General features: G+C 44.3%; 1 protein-coding gene and 1 pseudogene across 10 annotated transcripts in view; both read left to right on the top strand.

Moving 5' to 3' along the window:
* Positions 1–13,433: 13,433 nt before the first annotated feature.
* AKAP13 (A-kinase anchoring protein 13) overlaps positions 13,434–21,947 on the top strand; it is a 179,085-nt gene continuing 170,571 nt past the window's right edge. For 7 of the 10 annotated variants that reach the window (XM_032342095.1, XM_032342093.1, XM_032342094.1 and 4 more), the window contains exon 1: positions 13,434–15,318. In XM_032342095.1, coding sequence (XP_032197986.1) covers positions 15,281–15,318 — 38 coding nt within the window. In that variant the 5' untranslated portion in view covers positions 13,434–15,280. The remainder of the gene's footprint in view (positions 15,319–21,947) is intronic. The other 3 variants (XM_032342098.1, XM_032342097.1, XM_032342096.1) reach the window with 1 other exon arrangement.
* Positions 16,919–18,298, top strand: LOC116590384 (annotated as a pseudogene).

Here is a 21,947-nt window from a genome sequence, read left to right as displayed (position 1 = left end):
TCAGAAACCTCCCGTTGAGGCTTTATGCCGCAAGCCCCTCCTGTTCTGTATTGCTATGGCCGCGGGAACTCTGGTTGCTGTGTACACGTCCATGTCAAGATGGGGTCACCTTCGTCATTTACGGGGCTTATGGTGTTTTTATGGTTTTGTTTTTGTCTTGAAAGAAGGCACAGGAGTGGGATTATTTGTTCATGTTACCATGATTAAAAAGAGCTGTTAGAAAGAGCACAGGTCTGAAACTTCAGGCCTGTCACTTCCCCTCTCTGGGCCTTAGCCTCCCTGCCTTTCATAGGGAACTGGCCAGCTTTGCCAGCTTTCTGCGGACTTGCCACGTGCTTCTTTCGGTTTCTGTTGCACAAAATTGCTCAAGCGGTACTAGCAAAAGCTGAATCAAGTTTGAGTGGTTAGGGAAGTGTGTTAAAGACCACAGTGAGGTACTGTTGCCCACCTGTTAGAATGGGTAAAATAAAAAATACCAGGGGCTAGCAAGGCCGCAGAAAAGTGCCTGCTACAATGCTAGTGGGAGTGCAGAATGATACAGGCGCGCGAACACAGTTCGGCAGTTTCTTCCAAGGTTAAGTGTACATTTACTATGTGACCCGGCAGTTCCACATTTGGCTGTTTATTCTAGAGAAATGAAAACTTCTATTTACTCGGAAAATCTTTGTACAGATATGCATACACCAGTGTTATTTATAATCATTCAAAACTGCAGACAACCCAGATCTCGGTCATTGGGTGAATATGTAAACCAGTAATGATATGTTCATACGGGGGACACCACTCATGAAAAAGGGGGATATAACATTGAAAAATAATAAAGGGGACAAATTGTTGGGGGGTCCAAATGCAGCAGCCTGGATGCATTTTGCTGGGTAAAGTCCATTTCCAAAGGTTACATAGTGTGTGATTCTACTTGTGTGGTAGTCTAAAAAGGGCAAAACTATGGGAACAGAAAACAGATGAGTAGTTTGCAGGGACTAGGAGTGGGGCTGAGGTCTGACTGCAGGGGGCTGCCATGTGGGAGCTTTTTGGATGTTGGAACAGCTTTATGTCTTGGTGGTGGTGGTTAGAACAATCTGTGCTTGTGTTCAGACTCATAGGACTGTATACCCCGACAAGCCAGTTTCATTGTACGTAAGTTACAAATAATTAAAAGAACAACAAAAAAACTGGACAAGTTAGGTGTATGTACATTGGAAGGTGAAACGCACGCATGGAACTCAACAGACCTACCTTGAAGTCAGCACCTGGGGTCAGGAGCCTGATGGATGCAAGTGCCAGATCCGCATTCTGCGGTGGAGTTGTTCCCTCCCTGGTGGGCTAGAGCCTGCACCACCAGGTGCCTGAAAGGCAGTGCGGCACCGGTCCCAAGGGGCATGCTGCTGAGGGACGAATGTAAAGAAGCATTCTGCTCACATCAGTGAGCTGCCAAGATTGTTAAAGGAAGCAGGTACGAGGGGCGCCTGGGTAGCTCAGTGGGTCAAGCCTCTGCCTTCGGCTCAGGGTCCTGGGATCAAGCCCTGCATCAGGCTCTCTGCTCAGCAAGGAACCTGCTCCCTCCCCGCCCCCCCACTCTGCCTGCTTCTCTGCCTGCTTGTGATCTCTGTCTGTCAAATAAGTAAATAAAGTCTTAAAAAAAAAAAAAGGAAGCAGGCATGAAGCAGGCTTGTCGCCTGGGGTGAAGAGGCAGGTACACAGGGCGCCTGTTACATAACGGGACTCCTTGCTGTTGAAGGTTAGGATGTTGACAGTTGTTCCAGCCTGATATTTGCACAAAGGGGTCATACGAGATTTGCGGTTAACCCTCCCACTCTGTGTTTAGATGCAGTGCTTTTTAACTGTTTCCAGGTCAGTGACTCCTTTGAAAATAGCTTAGATCTCTCCTCAGAATGAAGTGCATCCAGCTGCCTACCCGGAGAACCTGGACATGTTTTGTAGGGCTTCCTGGTCTCCCTGCGCAGCAGGCGTGAACGTGACGCTGAGAACTCTTGGTTTCGAGGTGATACTGTCCTGTGGGCAGGGGGCTCCACTTGTCTATAGCCTGGCTTCGTTGCAAGAGTTTGTGCAAAGTCTTCACCTCTGGTTCCGTTTCTTTATCTGTCAAATGGAGGAAGACCTCCTAGGAGAGTGTGAGCTGGTGGATAAGCATTTTGTTTTGAATATACCTTGACCACCGTCCAGTAACCTGTTAGAGACAGAACATCGATGAGCTCTATAAGGGACTTAAGCTGTCCTGTAGAAGGCTGCCACAGGACAGCACGGGAAAAACAGTTCCTTGAGGCAGACGAGGCTGTTTTGCTTTTGCTTTTACTGATCTCTAAAGTTACTCTTCGCTTTAAACCACGAGCGGGAGGGAGGGAGTTTGTCCGTCTAGTCCTTCCATCCGCAGTTACATAAAGGAGCTTCTCTGCTGTCCTTTTGGCCTTAGTTCTGCTCTAAACATCAGCAGTAAGGTTGCATCTGGGTGGAGGGTGAATGATGGGGCGGGGAGAGCTTCCCTGTGAGTGAGCAAGTCTCAGTTCTTGGCCCTGCTGCTCAGGCCCTCTGTGGCTCGCAAAGGTCGAAGTTTGAAGGTTGGGTGAATGGAGATGATTTTCACCTGAAAGACCCTGTAGGGTAGCAGGGGCCGGCCGGCTGCAGACTAGCTCTGAAGAAAGGGTGGAGGAGAAAGTCCTGGGGGAGATCTTTGTTCTCAGTCACGGTATTATATGGCTGAATGAAAAGATCTTATCATCTTTTGGGGTGGAAATCCTCCCCACAAGGAGAAATTTGGATGGAGAGAAGGATTAGACAGGTTTAAAAAAGACTGCACCCAAAACAGCAAGGGCGGTCTCAGTTCTGTGTATCTGACGTTGGTTACTAGAACCTCAACCTAATTGTTTGGTGTTTTAATTCCCACACCCCTTCCGTGAGACTTTTTCCTTAGCTACACTCTCTAATATTTGTATCCTTTTTCAGCTATCATTGTTGCTAAAAAATAAAATAATAAAATATAAAAAGACCACTGGGGATTTTTTTCTTGGCAGAGGGTTAATATCTGTTGATTTCCAGGACAAGCCCTTCCTGGTCATGTCAGGACTTCAGCTCCAAAAGGTTTTGTTGCCTCTCAAACCTTGATTGTGTGGCAGGGCTACAGGTGTCCTTTTCGACAAGCCCATCGCTCACACTGGCCCACCGTTTTCCCTCCCCGTGGAGTGTGAGAATTCCTGCCTCGTGCGGAGCTGCAGGCTTATCCAAGAGGTGATTCAGAACAGCAGGGAGAATGGTGATTTTGGAGTCACGTAGGTATGAATTCAGAGAGTACTGTGAGCAGGGCATTTAGGTGGATTGATGGGGAAGGAAATGTAGTCTTTGATTGCTATACTGTTCACAGAATTTAGGACATTTTGCTTCATCAGAAAATCTGACTTTGAGAAAGTATGCCACAGCATACTTACCATGAATGTCTGCTAGGCATGTCAGCTTTCTCTGCAGGTCAGAGGGAATGGGTGTGGGAATGAGGTTGCTCAAGTGGATAGCAAGTGAGACTTAAGGCATTTTCTGCTACCTTCTCTGTGAGTGGAAGCCGGGCCTCCATAGAGATTTTTCCAGTTGAGCATGGTTAAATGGGAAAGCCCGCGAACCAACCTATGGCCTGTGAAATAAATTACAGCCTAAAGGAAACGGAGAAGTATCAAGAGTATTCAGAAGGGAGACTCCCAGGTATAATTTCCTTTAAGAAACCAAAGAAAAATTTAGAAGAGAGTTCCTATTTGTCCTTTAAAAGCTCAAAGAAGTCAGATCTATTATGAAATTAGAAAAGGAAGCAACCAGAACAGTAAGTTTAGGGAGTATCTACTAAATATGCAGGAAGCCCCTCGGTCAGGGTTCAACCAGAGCATCAGAACGAGCAGGAGAAATGTGCATTAAGACTTCTTGCATGGCATGGCTTACGCGATTGTGGGGGCTGGTCAAGGAGGTCCAAGATTCGCAGGGCAGGAGTAGAGGAGAAGACCATGGGCAAGCTCAGACCCACTGAAATGAGCCAAAACTGTCATCCTCAGTGAGTCAGGAAGGGGAGATCTGGAGCAGGCTGGAGTTCCAAGAGCACAGGCTCAGGCCAGCCTCCAGGGGAAACCTCAGCCCTGCTTTTAAAGCCTTCCAGCTGATTTAGTTAGACCTACCCAGATTATCTGGGATAATCTTTCTTATTAAATCAACTGATTAGGGGCTTTAATTACATCTGCAGAGAAGTCATCACAGTGAGGGCAAAGATGGAAAGAGAGTTGCTTGAAATGATGCGATGCAGGGACATCCAGAATCCCATAACGTAATTAAATTCGAACTGGGGACAAAGGACTCAGTTGACATCACAGGAAATGCAGTTAGTGATCTGAAGGACAAAGTTGAGTAACTCACAGAATACAGAGGGAAAAGACAAAGGATCATGAGAGGAAGAAATACGGAAGATAGAGACCAGAGAACAGAAATTGGTCCTAAATTGTGGGCGTGCTGGAGTTTAAACGGAGACAAAAGAAATAAAAGCAGTAATGAAGGCCAAGTTGGGTAAACATTTTTATTTATTGGAGGAAAACATGAAAAGGTTCTTTGTAAACCACATGAGCTCGCTTGCCTGATTGCTTTTTACAAAAAGAGGGTGGAGTTAATGGAGAGGGTATGGTCTCTAGAGTTCACAGAAGCATTTTCAAATCTTGATGATTCTTGTTGTGGGTAAGTTATTAACCTGTCTTTGCCTCAACCTGAGGATGGTGAGACCTCATGGGGTTATTGTGAGTGGGAAAAGCGTTAATACAAAATACATAGTCCAGAGCAGACATCTAGCAGGTCCTGACCACGCATCACACTTCTGGTCGTCTGTTAATTGCATAAAGGGGTCAACCTACAAGTGCATGTGGCACCTTCTGCTCAGGACCTTAGAATCAGATCTGGGGAGGACGCAGGTGCTGGAACCAAGGTGCCAGCTTGAGCAGGTGCATGGCTTTGTTTTTGGAGCTGACTCAGCAAATCAGGGGTTGGAAGTGGTGAGGCTGTAAAGAAGACTGCTGTGAGGGGGTGTGAAGGTGTCACGTAGTGAGGCAGGAATTGACCAGTCTCTAAAAAGTCACATAGTTCCTGCTCGGAGCCTTATTAGCTTTTTGGTTTTGATAAGGACGTCAGAGTGCTTGTGAACAACTGTAAGGCACAAGTCAGGTGGTGATATTTGATCTTCTATGAAGGTTCTTTCTGCCCTTTTGTCTGGCCCTGCCACCTGCTCTGAGGTCTTGATTATTATGGTTTGTACCTGCCCGTGCAGGGTTTCTTTTTTTTTTCTTCTTTTTTTTTTTTTAAAGATTTTATTTATTTACTTGAGAGAGAGACAGTGAGAGAGAGCATGAACGAGGAGAAGGTCAGAGGGAGAAGCAGACTCCCCATGGAGCTGGGAGTCCGATGCGGCACTCGATCCCGGGACTCCAGGATCATGACCTGAGCCGAAGGCAGTCGTCCAACCAACTGAGCCACCCAGGCGTCCCGTATGCAGGGTTTCTTCTGGGGTGTTGATCTCTTTCCAGCCACGTGTCTCAGCTGAACACCCTGTGAATTCTTGAATTAGTGTGCGTAGTTCTGTAGGAAAAATGTAAAATACAAAAGATCAGTTTTGCATCTAAAAATTTACCTTGATAATAGGGAGACTAGACTGAAAGACACGTGACACTGGAAAGCCTTTCGCTGTAAAATCGCTGGTTCAAAGCTGGATTCGTTTTTCACTATGTAGTGGACTTGAGTGTAAGGAGGAAGCAGTGGGGTCCAGGAAGTCTGGGAATGCCCAGGAAAAAAGTTGAGACCCGTGGTAGCCACGGAGAAGGAGAGGAGGCAGGCACCGCTCCTGGGCGCCATTCCCATTGCAGTGTCTGAGTGGCGCCCCCTGGAGGTGAGTCCCGCCCAGCCTGTGGGGCCTGGTACCGCAGCCCTGCTGTGGCTTCATCCCAGGTTGGGCACAGGGGATGGCCTGAGGAAGAGAGAGGTTGTTGGTGAACCTGGAACGGAATCTGAAGTCTGAGAGGAGAGAGCCGGGAAAGGGAGGGAAGCCTGGCTTTGAGTGCGGATCTTGTAGCCCGTCTTTATCCCCGCACTCCGCCTGCCTTCGTCCTGCGTGTGAGGTGAAGGTACCCCACCGAGGGATGCAGAAATGAAGCTCTGAGAGGTAAGAATGGTTCGGGCCCAGTCTCAGGTGGTAAATGGCCACTTCCGAACCCAGATTTGTCTGCCTCCCGAGCCCTTCCTCATTTGACCACTTTCAGCGTGACTCGCTGTACTAAAGAGGGGCCTTCCCCGTAAGTGAAATAAGCCCAAGTGCGCGTTTTTCTTACTGAACTTACTAGTATATTATCTTAAAATTAGACTTATTATGCCTGGAGATGCATTTCTTTCTTTCATTAAACAAAGCCAAAAAAAAGCTGGCTGTGCTGGTAATTTGATTTGCCCTTAATGTGGGGGAATAGAAGGACCTGTGTGTACTTAACAAGCAGAACCTGTTCTTAGTGTTTACCTAGCCAGCTCCTGTCTGGGTGTTATTTTTTCTTTAATTATACCTTTTACAATACACCCATCTAAGCCCCAACAGCTATTCCCCATGTGTCCCCACATTGTGAGGCTGCATCCCCCCCACCCCATCTTCTTGTTTAAGGAAAAGAACACGTGTGAATTCACTCTTACAAATCCGCCCATATAGATGGTTTGCACAAATGTGGTAAATCAGGATATAGAATGTCATGGTTTTATTCGGAGACTTTGCTTCTTAAACTCTGTTCAGCTTTGTTCCATCTTTACGCAAGAGCTGGTCGCAGCCTGCCACCGTCAAGCCTGTTTATGTTGTGGTTTAACTCTAGGATCTTAGGTACTTGGAGTTGGCAGTGCTCATGTAACTTGTTTTTCTGTTTGTTTGCTTGTCGTTTTCACGTTCTCTGTACTGATTTTCTCTCCCACATACAGATGGCGGTCCTCGGAGACGCTGATTGCATTTTGCTGTGCGGCTGGGGCTGCTGAGGTTGACGTGGTTCCTGTGCAGAAGCCAGGTGGCCGCGGGGCTCTCAGCGTCCACACCAGGAAGGAGCGACACCTGTGAGCCTGGCCTTGGAGCGGGGTTATCACAAGCTGCACCGGCTTCTAACCTGAGTAAGTGCTCCTTCTCGCTCTTTCCTTCCCCTCAGGCCTGGCCCCACCCCCCCACCCCTTGCTTCATAGCAGCGCCGCCCACTTGGCATCTCCAAGTGAGTTTGCCGGGAACTAAAACCTCAGCTCTGTGCCTTGCCTTCTGCCGGAGGCTGGTAAGCTCGCTCCTGCTAACCACTTCATTTGTGAGACGCAAACGTAAGTCCTGTTGCCAGCTTCTCTCCCTGCCTCCCTGCTTCTCGCCTCTTGATATTTCACTGAACCCTAAGACGAGGTCTCGTCTGTGGGGGCAGCATTCCCCGACCACGTATGTAGCTTATTCTGACTTGGTACGAGAGAAGATTTTTCTCTGCCATATATTTTCTCAGTTATGTCTTCAAGACTTAAGTTAATTAGAAACAAATATCTGAATGTAATCATTGCATGCAGAAAATATGCTGAACCACTGGGTTTGGGTCTGATTGTAATTTCCATGAATAAAATCAGGAGCCGTGGTCTCTTCATATGAGAAGCAGGAGAAAGCCACCGAGTTGTCCTGGAGACGGGCAGTAGGGAGTCCTGCGCGTCTGCACTCTTTGGCTGGACGCTCTGACTCTTCATAGAGGTCTTTTGAAGGAAGTTGTCAGTCAGAACATTGGAGGAGGCCTTTTCTCTTGTAGAAGAAGAGAAAGAAGTACATTACAACAGCCGACTGTTTCCCCCTGGAATATTTATAAAAGGCAAAACTTCAGCTGTAGTTTCTCTTTGTTTAATACATAGTTTTTATTATTTTACGGTCACCACATCTTTTCAGCCACATAGTCTGACCGAGAATAAACCCTGTGGGATTCACGTTCTTCACTAATCAAGGGGACCCTCATAAGTTAAGTGGATATTCCCAAATTCCCAGTCTTTTGCTCCTGTTAGACTTAATTTAGTTGCTTTTTATTTTTGTCATTTGTAGCCGTATCGGGGGGAGTGGGGGGTTCTGGATGGGGCAAGAAGAGACTTCATTTCAGCATGTAAGGCTCCCTGCTCGTACTTACCACAGGTCGGGTTTTTGGTCTGTCTGTTGTTGCCTTCACCTGCCCAGATGATAACTTTTCTAGTCAAGTCAGACAAAGGTTCTTTTCAGAGGCTCTCTGATGGGTGCATGGGATCCCTGACGGTAGGAGGGGCGCTCTTCGTCTCAGATGAGCTCCGGATACTTGAGCTCTACTGCGACAGTATTCCAGGAGTGATCGGTTCCATTCCTTCGTACCTTCCCATCTGGCCGGTGATTCGATTCCTTCTGCTGTTTGCCTCAGGGCTTTCTCACAAGAAGCCTGTTCCAGAAGTTGAAACAGTTAACTCTGCATTAAATGCTGCCCTTCGAGAGCATTTCCTCTAAGTGTACCTTGTAGCTCTGGGTTTTGCTGGGAAGCAGAGTTGGTTAAGGATTGCCATCCAAATGGGGAAATAGAGTGATTACAACAGCTTTATTATATGCTTGGTGAGGATGTCACAAGACTGCGGCGCAGCTTTAAGGAAACCAGAGTGTTTGTTCTTGGAGAAGATTTTTGGCTTGCTTTATAGTACGAGCTCTGTTCCATATGCGAAGCCACTCACCTCCTTTTGAAGGGAAAGCCAACTTGAGAAATCTTCACATGGGGGACCACAATAGGGACGTTGAAATCAGCAAATTAAAAAAATGAGAAGGAGGTGATTTTACTCCATCACTCAATTTTACCATGATGTTAATAGACTTTGCTAGAATTTCAGCTGTAGGTCAGGAGAGATCATCATTAATGGATAAGGAGGAGAGTGAGATCCAGAGAGGCTGTGACAGGATCAGGGTGACAAGGTGGCCCAGCCAGAGCCAGAAGCCAGATCACCTAAGAAGCTGTTCAGAGCTCCTTCCACTCCTAGGATTCTGAACAAGGGGCACCAAGAATAGACTGCATGGGCTCCGCGGCCTTTCAGTCCCAGGCAAAAGTTTACACACGTGTTTCTGAGTTGAGGAGTTGTCTTGTGAAACTCACAGGATGGTTTATGAAAAGCTAAGAGTTGTTCCGCGTGTGACGCCATCTAATGATTCACTAAGATCTTTAGACTCGAGTGTCCTACCTCTTCCCTTGTTTAAATTAAGTTTCTCCATCGAGGCCCATTTCATTTTATTCTGTCTTTTCAATTAATATTGAAATTGAGGTAGGGTTACATACATTTTTGCCCTTAGAAAATAACTATTTGCATGCCAGTCTTCATTGAAAATTCAAGTTTATTTCAGTCCTTTTATAGTCTCCCAAAGTAACTTTGTTTGTTTTCATAACTTGCTGCTTACTGTGGGTTTTTCTGTTGTTTTTTTAGGTTTTTGTTTGTTTGTTTGTTTGTTTGTTTTTAATTTTTTTTAATTTTTGGAGGCAGGGGAAGAAGACAGTGCTGATTAGGGTCCAAGTTTTGTTTGTGTTTATGTGTCTGAGGTGTGTTAGATAATTCATTTTGATAAATGGAGTCACTTCTGTGTGAAAATCAATTCTGCTGTCCTTGGAAGTGAAAGATAATCTAAATATGACCCACGTCTTTTGAGAACTCTTGAATTGATACTAAATCCTAGCAGATAGCAGTAATTGTTAGGATGTTTTTGATAGCTTCCCTTTTCTGTAATCTGTTATTATTAACTTGCACTGAGTTCAGTGACAGGAAAGGAGAAATTTTTCTGACTCACTGCTCATATTTTGATCTTGCATTATCAATATGGTTGTATTTATGATCGGAAAATTCACCTTAGACAAAATGTCCCAGTCTTGCCTGAGAAGAAATCTTACCCAGAACGCTTAGGCCTCCCCTGCTTTTAGGTAGATGCACAGTTGTCTCCCCCATTTTGAAAAGAAGTCGAACATCCCCTGCCTGAGGTCCCCTAATTAGTGATGGGTAGAAGAGGGAGGGAACCCAAGTCTTGAGGCTCTTGGTTGGGCTAAGGCTAGGAAGGTAACATTAGATGGGTGTTGCGTTGGAGTCTCCAGAAGGACACAGGTGTCATGTGTGAGCTATCCCACTCACAACACACAAGCAGGCTGAGGACCTGGATCTCTCCTTTGGGCAAGGGAAAGAGCTGAGACCAAGATGGCAGTTCCAGGTGTAGTGGCTGATGGCTACGTATGCAGACTTGGAGTCAAACCAGAGGTTTGTGGTTTGACTTGGCCATTGTGTAGCCATGTCACAGGCTCAACTTTCTCAGCCTCAGTTTTTCTATCTTCTTAAAGAAACAAGGACAAAAATCCCTGCCTCCTGGAATTATAACCAAGTGGCCTGACGTGTGTGCTGTGGAGAACCGAGGGTGTTTGTCACACAGGTGATGGTCATGTGCTTAGAGCAGGTACAGGGCAACAGGTACTGTAGCTCAAGAGCGGGCCTGCTTCGGGACAAAGAGCTTAGCTAAAATCGAAACTTCCTCACTTATTAGCCTGTGTGATGGGGAAGAAAGCAGGAAGTCACCTGCCTGCCTGAGTTTCTCATCCCTTGGACGCTACCCAGTTGGCCCGTGTCAGCATGACGCGTTAGACCCAAGTGAGCTGACTGCGGCTGCTCTGTCAGACTCTCAGGTGCTCTGTGGAGAAGTTTCTCATGTAGTTGCATAATCAGTAAGGTGGTAGTTCACCGACCAGTGAAACTCAAATTCCAGTTGAGGGTCTTCCTAGAGTATCTTTTCTGTGATATTTATCGTCGGTCTCTGTGAATTGAAGTTGTAGAGAGATGGGCAGAATTTGTGCTGAGGTGGTCGAGTCTTGAACCCAGGAGCTGCCCCTATGACGCTGTGCTCCCGGGGATCCCCTTCGCTCCTGAAGCCTCAGCCCTGTTTGTAACATGGGAGAAACAAGAGAGCCATCTCCAGTGTGAGTTGCTTCGAGAAATAAATGAAGGAATGTACACAGCTACCGATATCAGTGGTGTCCATTACTGCCCTTTCCTTGATTTCCCATTACTTCTAGAGCCAGATCGATTTTTCATACCTTAAAGAAATTTTGCCAAAATCTTAAAAGGATTTCCAGGCAGCGTGTGGTTGTCCCTGCTTTAGATACTTCCCCCAGAGTTTACCCCATTCCCTTGGGTAATAGATAGCACTTCTAAAACCATCAGTTTGGTTCTCTCTCCATGCGGTGATGGGACGCCTCTGGGTGGTGGAGCGGGGAGCTCCAGAGGCGCGAGGGGGTTGCCGTCGCGGCCGTCCTGCAGGAGGAGCAGGCCTGTAGCGAATGTCGGCTCTGGAGTGCTGGCATGGAAGTGCTGAAATACCTCCTTTGCCCAGAGAGCACGTTTCAGCGTCCATCCTCGTGTCATTTTCTGTACCAGCTCAGTAAATCTCTGTGTTTAATGAGGGCCTGCCGCGCACTAGACATCATGGTCGGAAATAGTACGGCTAATATTTTACTTCGGTCTTGGGACAACCTTTCTGAAATCGGCCTTATTTTTGTACTTATTTATGTTGTGTGAGTGAAGTGTGAAGGCTCAGAGAGCTAAGGCAACTAGCCGGAGACTTTATAGAAAGTGATAGGGCTCCTGTCACACACACATTCGTGGAATTCTGTTCCCCGCAATCTTCCCTGTACAAAACCTTGACCGGAGGAGAGACTCAGGAAGAGGCCACCGGGACACAGGATGATGAACACTTCGTTTGGAAAGGGTGAACAGCTTTCTCTTTGGTCCTAGCCTCTGCTTTTCATTCATGTTACCCAGCGGATGGTTTTGAACGTAGTGTTGTTTACACTCGAGCTGTCTTTTTACGTTGGTTCTCTTGACAGCCTAAGGAATAGATAGGTCAGGTGTTGTTATCCCTATTTTATAACTGAGGAAGTGGAGGTGAAGTGAGTGGCTAGAAGTACAAGGCTACAGCGTAACAGAACCAGGCTCAAGGGCAAAGTCCAAGGACCTGTCCAGGTACAGAGGACACATGTGTGCACACGCAGAGCACAGACGCAGCCTGGCAGACACGAGGCACTAGGTGGGGGTTTGTTCTTATCTGGTATGGCAGATCCGCTCCTCTCAAAGTGATTCTATTCTCAAGTCCTTCTTTTAACACTTTTACACTTGAGCCTGGGGTCAGGGTCAGAGGGTACAGTGACTACTCCTGTGTACTGATTGCACAATGAGCGGAGTGCTGTTAAGCAAGACCTTCTGTGGACACAGCGACTGCCTCTTCAGGCTTGCTCTTGGCGTCCTCTTGACAAGTGGGTTCCTCAGGAGCCCATCGAGCACAAAGCACGTTTGCAGCCTTTGCTTTTGCTTAAGAGGAGAAAGAATGAAGCAAATGTACAAACTTACTTTCAAAAAAGTAGCCAGAGACAGGGATTTTTTTTTTTTTTTTTAAACTTGACATTTCTCTGGCTCCAAGTCCCATCTGTCTGCCCATCTTTACGTCTGTCCGTTCACACCCATCCCCCTTTCTCACTGTTGTGATCTGGGTCTCTGTTCTGGTGAAGATAAGGTTGTAGAACTGAGTGGAAATTGGAAGTGGGGGTGGGCACACACATTTTCTGGGTACCTGCTACTTTGGTACTTCAGTGTGTTCTCATTTAGACCTTCCAGCAAATCCTCTGAGGTGTAAATATAGTCCGTATTCCTCTAGAAATGGGAAAGTTTCTAGAGGCTTAAATAGCCAGCCCAAGGCCGCCAGGAGAGTGAATTACTGTTCTTCACAAGCCTGTCCTTTTAGGATGTTTTTAAACTTCTTGATAGGATTTTGTGAGGAAGCATGTTTGATAACATTATCAGTCTTCTAAACAAGATCATTTAATTAGTTGATTCATTGATGTGGTTCTCAATGACTTTTTTTTCTTTTCTGGTAAATTTGGAATGGAAGCATTTTAAGAATTTTGACATTTCCTAGTTTTTTTTTAAGATTTTATTTATTCATTTGACAGAGATCAGAAGTAGGCAGAGAGGCAGGCAGAGAGAGAGAGGAAGGGAAGCAGGCTCTCTGCTCGATGCAGTGCTTGATCCCAGAACCCTGAGATTCATGATCTGAGCCAAAGGCAGAGGCTTGAACCCACTGAGCCACCCAGGTGCCTCGACATTTCCTAGTTTTTTTAGAAATCCATTCAAATGGTAATCTCAAGGTTGTTGACCTGTGTGGCAGCATGCTGGAAAATTGCAGAATGCACTTTCCGAGAATAATATATGTATTTATATAACAATAGCACCAGCTGTCATTTATTGTATTTGTGCTAGGCACTTTGCATAAATTCTTGTATATTTTATTCTCTCTCCAACTCTTTGGAGATGGACATATTCTCATTTCAAAAGGTAATCACCACAGCTGCTAAGTCATGGACCAATAATTTGAAGCAGTTTATAACTATAAAACCTCTGAACTTTTACACTGTCTTGGACTTCATAAGAAGATGGATTGGTGTTGCACATTGGTTGGAATAACAAAGCTCTTCCATATGTCTTGTGTTCCCTTGTGTGTACTTCTTGCTCTGTGCATGCAAATGGCCCTAGCCTGTGTTTGCTCTGGGTGCCCTACAACTTCAGGCCTCAGCATTTTTCTTCAGAGAGCTGTAGTCACACAGCTTAACCTCTGGTAGCAGGTTCTCTGTGGCAACAGCACGTGATCTTGACAACATTTCTGACTTCACTGTGGACCCTGGTGGAAGAAAATAGGAGCCTAGAGGATGGACTTGATGGGCGAGTCCGCTATACTCTAGAACATATAAACCTTTCGTAACCATTATATGTGATTTTTATTTGGTCACTTTGGGGAGTTTCCTTAAGGGAATACCTACAGAAAGAATGACTTGAAAATTTTACGTGCATGTATTATTAACAGAAATTAAAGTGCTTATTAAGGAAAAAAACTAAGCATGTCAAATAATCCTTTTGGCCAAAATCATATTGGACCAAAGCACCTGGCTGTTCAGCCTTCACCGTGGGAGAGTCGGAACATGGGTGTGTCCTGACTGAGAATTGCCTAAGAGCCTCACTTTTCTCGTCTGTACAATGGGAAATGCTAACATGTGCATCTAGGTCTCTTGGGATAAATGGGAACATGCTTGTGAAGTTCTTAGAAACTGGGCGTGTTCCTCTGCCTGGAGAGCTAGGGAGGAAGACCCATTGAAAATAAGATGACCGCTCAGCTGTGTGTAAAGAGGACCTCTCTGCACCACTGTCCAGCTTCTGACACGTTTTTTTCCTGGTCAGCCTCCCCCACAATGCTAACAATCCCTTGACACAGCCAGGAAGAAGAGCCCCAGTTTCCTCTTGGATTTTTGGTAGTAAATAGTGGTGGGGTGATGTGGGTGTCGTTTTAGTTGTCCGACAGTTAACTCACAAGCAAAGGTTCTGTGCCTTTTTAAAAAACACATAACTCAAAAACTGTCTTCTTTTTTGTTCCTTAGAATTACACCAGCCCTAGAGTATCCCTTATAGTCACAATTTGTTGAGTGCGGTGGGAGGTCCAGACACCATGCTGATACTTCACATGCATGCTTGTTGGCTCTCCCAGCAAATCCAGCATTCCCACTTCACAGATGAGGAAACTGAGCCACGGGGAACATTCGGTAACTGACCCAAGATCATACAAGTGGCACCGTCAGAGTAAAGAATGGAAGCAAGTCTGCCTAACTTTCCAGCATGTTCTGGCCATTACCTTAGAAAAGTTTCGTTTTCAGTTATTTAACATCGCAGAATTTATAGCAAATCGCTGATACTCAGTTGTTGCTCAAATTATGTGCCCTCTTTCCTCTGCATTCTTTCTGTATTAGTTGAGGGCAGAGTGACAGTATAAGGTCAAAAGAAAAAAAAAGGGAAGGGGAGAAGAACGGAGTATCGTGTGCATGGACGTGAGCTAGTCTAGCAATGTGTTCCTTACAAGCACCTAACATAGTAACCTTCTATCTATTGTGGGGGCATCGGTCACCCTCCGTGCACCCACCCCCCTGTTCCTGGCATTTCGCCTCTCCCGCTGCATTTCTGTGCAGTTGCATTTGATCTCGTAGGACTCCCTAAGGCTCGGCACCGTGGCTGTGAGGTGGCTTCAGGGACGAGATTGCAGCAGCACTCAGACCAGGAACTAGATGCCGCAGTTCCCGTCAGAGGGAGACTCAGCAAAACGTGCCTTTGGGAGGGCTGCTTTACTCTTAAAGCTGCAGTATGACGCCGGGGCCCGGATAGGATGGGCTTGCGGTATTCGTGGTGTTTGAGCCGCCACCAGTGAGTATCTGCTTCCAGACTGACGGGTCGTGGGTCTTCAGTGGTGCTTCTCTGGCACTTGACCTGGCCTTCGCTGATCTCAAGAAGACACATCTTTGAACTTACCCCGTGAATGACTCGGGTTGTTAGTACCGGGAAAATGGTTTTTTCTGCACTGGATTTTACATGTATGTTAGCATCAGCCCAGAGTTTTGCTTGAGTTGCATCCTGCTAGGTAAGGTGAGGAGGAGAGGCTGACTGGTTGTTGATTGGGGCCTAGTGGTGGGAATGCTGAAATGAGCTGAAATGCACTCTGTGATTGTTGAATTTTGGTGTTCCACGTACATGAACCTTTGAGTTGGGGGCCAGCCATGGATCCTCTGTTTGGATGCTGTAACCCCATCTCTGAGGAATGGCTTCTTAATGTATGGTTTTCTTGCTATGGATCCTAAAAAAAACTTGTGACAGGAAATCTAATATACCTACTTAGCTTCTGATAAGTATCGTATCAGACTTAACAGTGTGTCTAATTGGAATGTAGTCATTGTTTGAAAGTGTTAGAGGGTCATTTTCACACTGGACAATAGAAGGAGGTACAGAAGTTTCATAATTAGGTCTGGGTAAAATTCTGGCCTTTCACTTACTAGCCATATACTTGAACAGATTTTTCCTTATGCCTGTCGTTTCCTCACATGGAAAATGGAAATACACTGATCCCTGCCTCAAAGTTGTTTGGAGGATTATAAGTAAGTTATATTCATCTGATACCAAACTAATAATAGTGTTTTATTCTTTTGTATTTTCACCTTTGCTCTCCTCTTCCTCACATTTTCTCGCCCAACTCAGAGTAAAATCCTAGTCAGTACCATGGTCTGCAGAGCCCATGAAATCCTAACCCTGTCCTACTCTGACACCTCATTTTCTGATGTTTGCCTTTTTCCCGTGGCTTTCTCTGCACGGGATCCTCACGCTCTGCTGTACCCTTTGCCTGTTCTGTCCTGTCCCAGTAACTCCATATGCTGGCGCTTCCATACGGGTCCCTTCTCAGAGATTTTCCTGACCACCTCTCTGAAGAATGCACTCTCTCCACCCACAGGAAATTTCTTCCATCAGCACCAGCTTTTATTTTTTTAAAAAAGCGTATCTCTAACTTTTCTAATAGAAGCTCTGTGATAGTAGGAATGTTGGCTTCTAATTTATTCATTCATCTGTTCGTAGCATTCAGGAACATAGTAAATACAGCATGAATAGATGTTGAAGGTTTGAGTGAATAAATCACCTGGGTCATTCATGTTCTGAAAATGTGGTATTTTGAAATGTCTTGAAATAAGAACTTAAGTACAATGTAGAGAAGACCAGTTTCCAGGTGGCATTCGTGTTTAAAAATGTCATCCCATCTGTAGTATTACCTTTTTCAGTGGGATTTTGCAGACATTTTATCAGTAATGGAAAAATACTTATAGGGACACTTGCAAACAAGTATCCATATAGAACCTAATGCATTTTCACATACTGAGAAGAAGTATCTTTTTGTCTATGTGTATACTTTTAAGATTTTATTTACATGCGTGTTTTTAGAAAATGTATGCTCATATGAAAATGATTTTATCGGTTAAGAAAGAGTGTTAGAGGCCAGTTACTGGAGGCGGCGGGGCAGTAACGGCGGCGAGTGGGTCCTTGTGGCCTAGAAAAATCCTGCAAAAATGTCTCTGTACCCATCTCTTGAAGACCTGAAGGTAGACAAAGTTATTCAGGCTCAAACTGCCTTTTCTGCAAACCCTGGCAACCCAGCAATTTTGTCTGAAACTTCTGCTCCCATCTCTCGAGATGGAAATCTCTATCCTAAATTGTATCCGGAGCTCTCCCAGTACATGGGCCTGAGTTTAAATGAAGAAGAAATCCGTGCAAATATGGCCGTGGTCCCTGGAGCACCAGTTCTGGGGCAGTTGGTGGCAAGACCTTCTAGTATGAACTATATGGTGGCTCCTGTAACTGGTAATGATGTTGGAATTCATAGAGCAGAAATTAAGCAAGGGATTCGTGAAATCATTTTGTATAAGGATCAAGATGGAAAAATTGGGCTCAGGCTTAAATCAATAGATAATGGCATATTTGTTTATCTGGTCCAGGCAAATTCTCCAGCCTCATTGGTTGGTCTGAGATTTGGGGACCAAGTACTCCAGATCAATGGGGAAAACTGTGCAGGCTGGAGCTCTGATAAAGCACACTAGGTACTCAAACAGCTTTTGGAGAGAAGATTACTATGACTGTTCGTGACAGGCCCTTTGAACGGACAGTTACCATGCATAAGGATAGTACTGGACATGTTGGCTTTATCTTTAAAAATGGAAAGATAACATCCATAGTGAAAGATAGTTCTGCAGCCAGAAATGGTCTTCTCACAGAACATAACATCTGTGAAGTCAATGGGCAGAGAATGTCATTGGGCTGAAGGATTCTCAAATTGCAGACATACTGTCAACATCTGAGACAGTAGTTACTATTACAATCATGCCTGCTTTTATCTTTGAACATATTATTAAACGGATGGCACCAAGCATTATGAAAAGCCTGATGGATCATACCATTCCTGAGGTTTAAAAGTCATGGCACAGTGGCAACTTCACTGAACTCCAGTTTACTTCTTGGGCAACTTATCTTTATCTTATGCACATGAAGCTTTCTAGGAGCCAGAGAGCATATGCTGTATGAAGACCTTTCTATCTTACATTATGGCTGGGAATCTTACTGTTCTGATTGGATATCTTGTTCACACTTCAAGATCATTGTAGCCTTATCCTGGTTTTACTGATGTCAAACTTTGGATAGATTTTAACTGATTTTCATAGAGTAGTTTCTCTATTGGAAACCCCATGCTTTTACAAGCCATTATGATTAGAATGACTGATACAGGCTTAGCTCTGTGTTAGAACCAGTCACCTTTATCTTACATATCAAGTAGTGCTGTTCATATTACTTTAGGTCTATGGTATAATTGCATTTTTATTTTATTTTTATTTTTATTTTTTTTAAGATTTTATTTATTCATTTGACACAGAGAGATCACCAGTAGGCAGAGAGGCAGGCAGAGAGAGAGAGAGGAGGAAGCAGGCTCCCCGCGGAGCAGAGAACCCGATGCGGGACTCGATCCCAGGACCCTGAGATCATGACCTGAGCCGAAGGCAGCGGCTTAACCCACTGAGCCACCCAGGCGCCCTATAATTGCATTTTTAATGTGTAACCATAGTACATGTAGAATGACTGCTTTTGATGTTTTTTTAGTTCTGTGTGTGTGTGTGTGTGTGTGTAAAATACCAATTAAGTGCACTGGTTTCATTCCATGTAAGCATTATACAGTGTATGTAGGTTGGTAGAGATTGTGTTGATCATCATTTAATTAGAACTACCTTTACTTAATATGCTTCAACTGTTGCCTTTACTGTGTTAAGCATCTAGAATAAAAGCCAAAATATAACTATTGCTGCCTTTCTAAAACCCAAAATGCAGTTCTGTGTTAAACTGAAATGTACACTAGCCCAGAACAATGTAATGGTACATACTGAACTATAGCATAGCTGCTTAGTTGCATTTGAGATTTTCTAGTCAGTTGTGTAATGGAAATTTCTTTCTTCTAAAACTTAACCGGTATTACTTTCTAAGAAATGATTCACTATATATTAAATGTAAAAATTCTTATACCAAATAGGATAAAGTTTTGACTCCCTTTATTCATTTGTAGATTAAGTGGAATAATACTTAATTTTGTCTTTAACATTCTGTAACGTAACCTCACTACTTTGGATGTTTCCCAGGTAATCTGTTCCATTTCCTGACCCCTCCCTACAAAATGGAAGTGACACTTTATCCTGATTTTTTTTCTTTATGGTTTATGCCTATTTCATCTTAATTAAATATGTATAAATAAAGTGGAAAAAAAAAAGAAAGAGTGTTAGAGGTTAGAATAACCCTTAACACCTTTTTTAATGTAATCTAAGAGAAGCATTTTGCTCTTAGCTTTTCTTACAGCTCATTAATCCATGCAAGTTTAATACTAAATTACTTGGAATAGATTTTAAAAATGTATCTTTCAGGGGTGCTTGGGTGGCTCAGTCGATTAAGTGTCTGCCTTTGTCTCAGGTCGTAGTCTGGGGGGTCCTGGGATTGAGCCCCTCATTGGGCTCCCTGCTAAGCAGGGAGTCTGCTTCTCCCTCTCCCTCTGTGCTCATGTGTGTGCTTGCTCTCTCAAATAAATCAAGTCTCAAAAAAATTGATCTTTTAACCCTCGTTCAGCCATTAGCTGTGTGAAACCTTGGTTCATTTATCTGTGCTTCTTTCTGTTCTTTATATGCAGGTTGCTGGCTCTTGTCACTGGGAAGAGTAAAAATGGTATTTATGGTGAAAGTGCTCTGAAAAACTGAATCCTGCTTTACGCTGTATTATTTTATTATGTACTGTGATTAGTTCCTAGTATTTCACATTCAGTTCAGGGAAATCGTGTCAGTGAATTAATTCTAGAAGCTCTTTGTGACTTCTCTGTTAAAGTGGATGTTTGGATGCTTTTGATTTTTCTTTTTTTAAAAGATTTTGTTTATTTGACAGATCACAAGTAGGCAGAGAGAGAGGGGGAAGCAGGCTCCCTGCTGAGCAGAGAGCCCGTTGCAGGGCTCGATCCCAGGACCCTGAGATCATGACCCGAGCCGAAGGCAGAGGCTTTACCCACTGAGCCACCCAGGTGCCCCTGGATGCTTTTGATTTTATAATAAAAATAATAATAAACACCAGCTGGGATTGAACTTTTAAAATACTCTTGACTGGGGACGCCTGGGTGGCTCAGTTGGTTGAGCAGCTGCCTTCGGCTCAGGTCATGATCCCAGCATCCTGGGATCGAGTCCCACATCGGGCTCCTTGCTCAGCAGGGAGCCTGCTTCTCCCTCTGCCTCTGCCTGCCATTCTGTCTGCCTATGCTCGCTGTCTCCCCCTCTCTCTCTCTGATAAAGAAATAAAATCTAAAAAAAAAAAAAAACAACAAAAAAAAAACCAAACTCTTGACTGGTATTGAGTAAGTGTTCAGCTTTGCCCAGGCCTCTGTGAGGTGTACTTCGGGAGAAAAGGACACGTGGTCCAGAGCATCTGTGTGTAGCTGGTTCCGTGTTCCATGTCCCTGTCTGTGCCATGACTTTTCGTTCTGCTGCTTGCCTGTCTTGCTGGGGTCTGTAAATGTTAAATGTGAAACGTGGTTCCTGGCAGTCTGCAGGCTTCTCTGTTGTAACCCACTGCTGCTCACAAGGAGGCAGGCCCAGCTGAGCACTGAGCGGCCCATTCTTTGTCACTGATCTGTGAGGAGATCAGTGTGATGTGGAGAGAATGTGTTCGGCAACTTTTATGCTAAGTTGACCGAGTCATTTTATATCAATTGAATCTACCAAGAACTTTGGGCTTCAATTTTGTATCTTGTGTATTTTACTTTTCTAGTAATTTTTAGAATTTTTGCTTCTGTAATGAATTGGAACTTTTTTTTTCTTTTTTTTTTAAATCTGGTCCTTCATCCGTGGTTTGAGCAGCTGTCCTGGAACCCACCTGACCACTGATGGTACAGTGCTGTGTGCAGGGAGAGCGGAGCGATGTTCTGTGTTGCTGCATAAGGAGTGCGCTAGAGAAGGGAGACCTGAAAAAAGTCCTGTCTAGTGTGTGAAAGAGATGTTGTCGCTTTATTTTCACATATGTTATTTGTTTAACTGCTTCAAAACAAGATGAATCCATTTCAACAATGACTTAGGAAAAATGCTGCCTCAGGGCAGTGGATCTTACAAAAACACACGAGCTCATTAGAAGCTTATTGGACTTAATAAGTATTGGTTCTTTTGTTAAATTTTAATGACAGTAACCTTATATTAAAGTTAAGTGAACTTCATGTCTGAAGAGTCCTACCCAGACTAATGAGCAAGAATTTTTTTTGTTTTTTTTCCCCCTCGAACTGGAAAAAGCTAGTTTACAGAGTGATGACTTTGTTGCGATTAAAGTTACCAATTTTTGTAAGTAGAACGAATCACTTATCTATAGGCTTGTGGCAGCTTCTCCCTTGGAAGCTTGTTAATCAGCTGCTTTTAATGGTCACCTTTACCCTGGAGTTACAGAATCATATTTAGGTCTTAATATTTTATGTTGAGTTTCAAATGCTTTTCAGAAATAAGATTGGGAGAAATGGGCATGCATTCCTTGCCCACTATTGTGATTAGATGGTTTAAGCTGGTGAACATCTAGGGTTGCTGTTTGATTTTTGTTGTGTCTATTTGCTTCATGAGAAAGCTAAAGAAACTCAACCTTTTTAAAGATGTGTTCTCTCTTTTCTAGTTGTTGGATATTGGACTTTTCTTCTTGATCTGTTTTTTGTCATCAGTCCTGAATTACTTTATCCAGATAGTTCTATTATTCTTTCCAAGTTTCAGATTATTTTGTAATAATTTTTGTCTCTTTCCTCAGCCTGGAATTTGATGTTAGTCACAGTGATAATGGCTTTCTTTCAGGATAATTCTCATGTGCCTCTGTTTCTCCTCTCGTTAAGTGCACCTTGTAGGCAGAGGACAGTAAGTAGTTATGAAGTCAGTAACTGTCATAAAATAGACAATTGTATGTTCTGCGAGAGATCAAAC

The sequence above is a fragment of the Mustela erminea genome, chromosome 5 (assembly GCF_009829155.1).
Source record: "Mustela erminea isolate mMusErm1 chromosome 5, mMusErm1.Pri, whole genome shotgun sequence".
Lineage (NCBI taxonomy): Eukaryota > Metazoa > Chordata > Mammalia > Carnivora > Mustelidae > Mustela > Mustela erminea.
The sequence above is the reverse complement of the archived record's forward strand: the minus strand, read 5'-3'. Positions and strand labels throughout refer to the sequence as shown.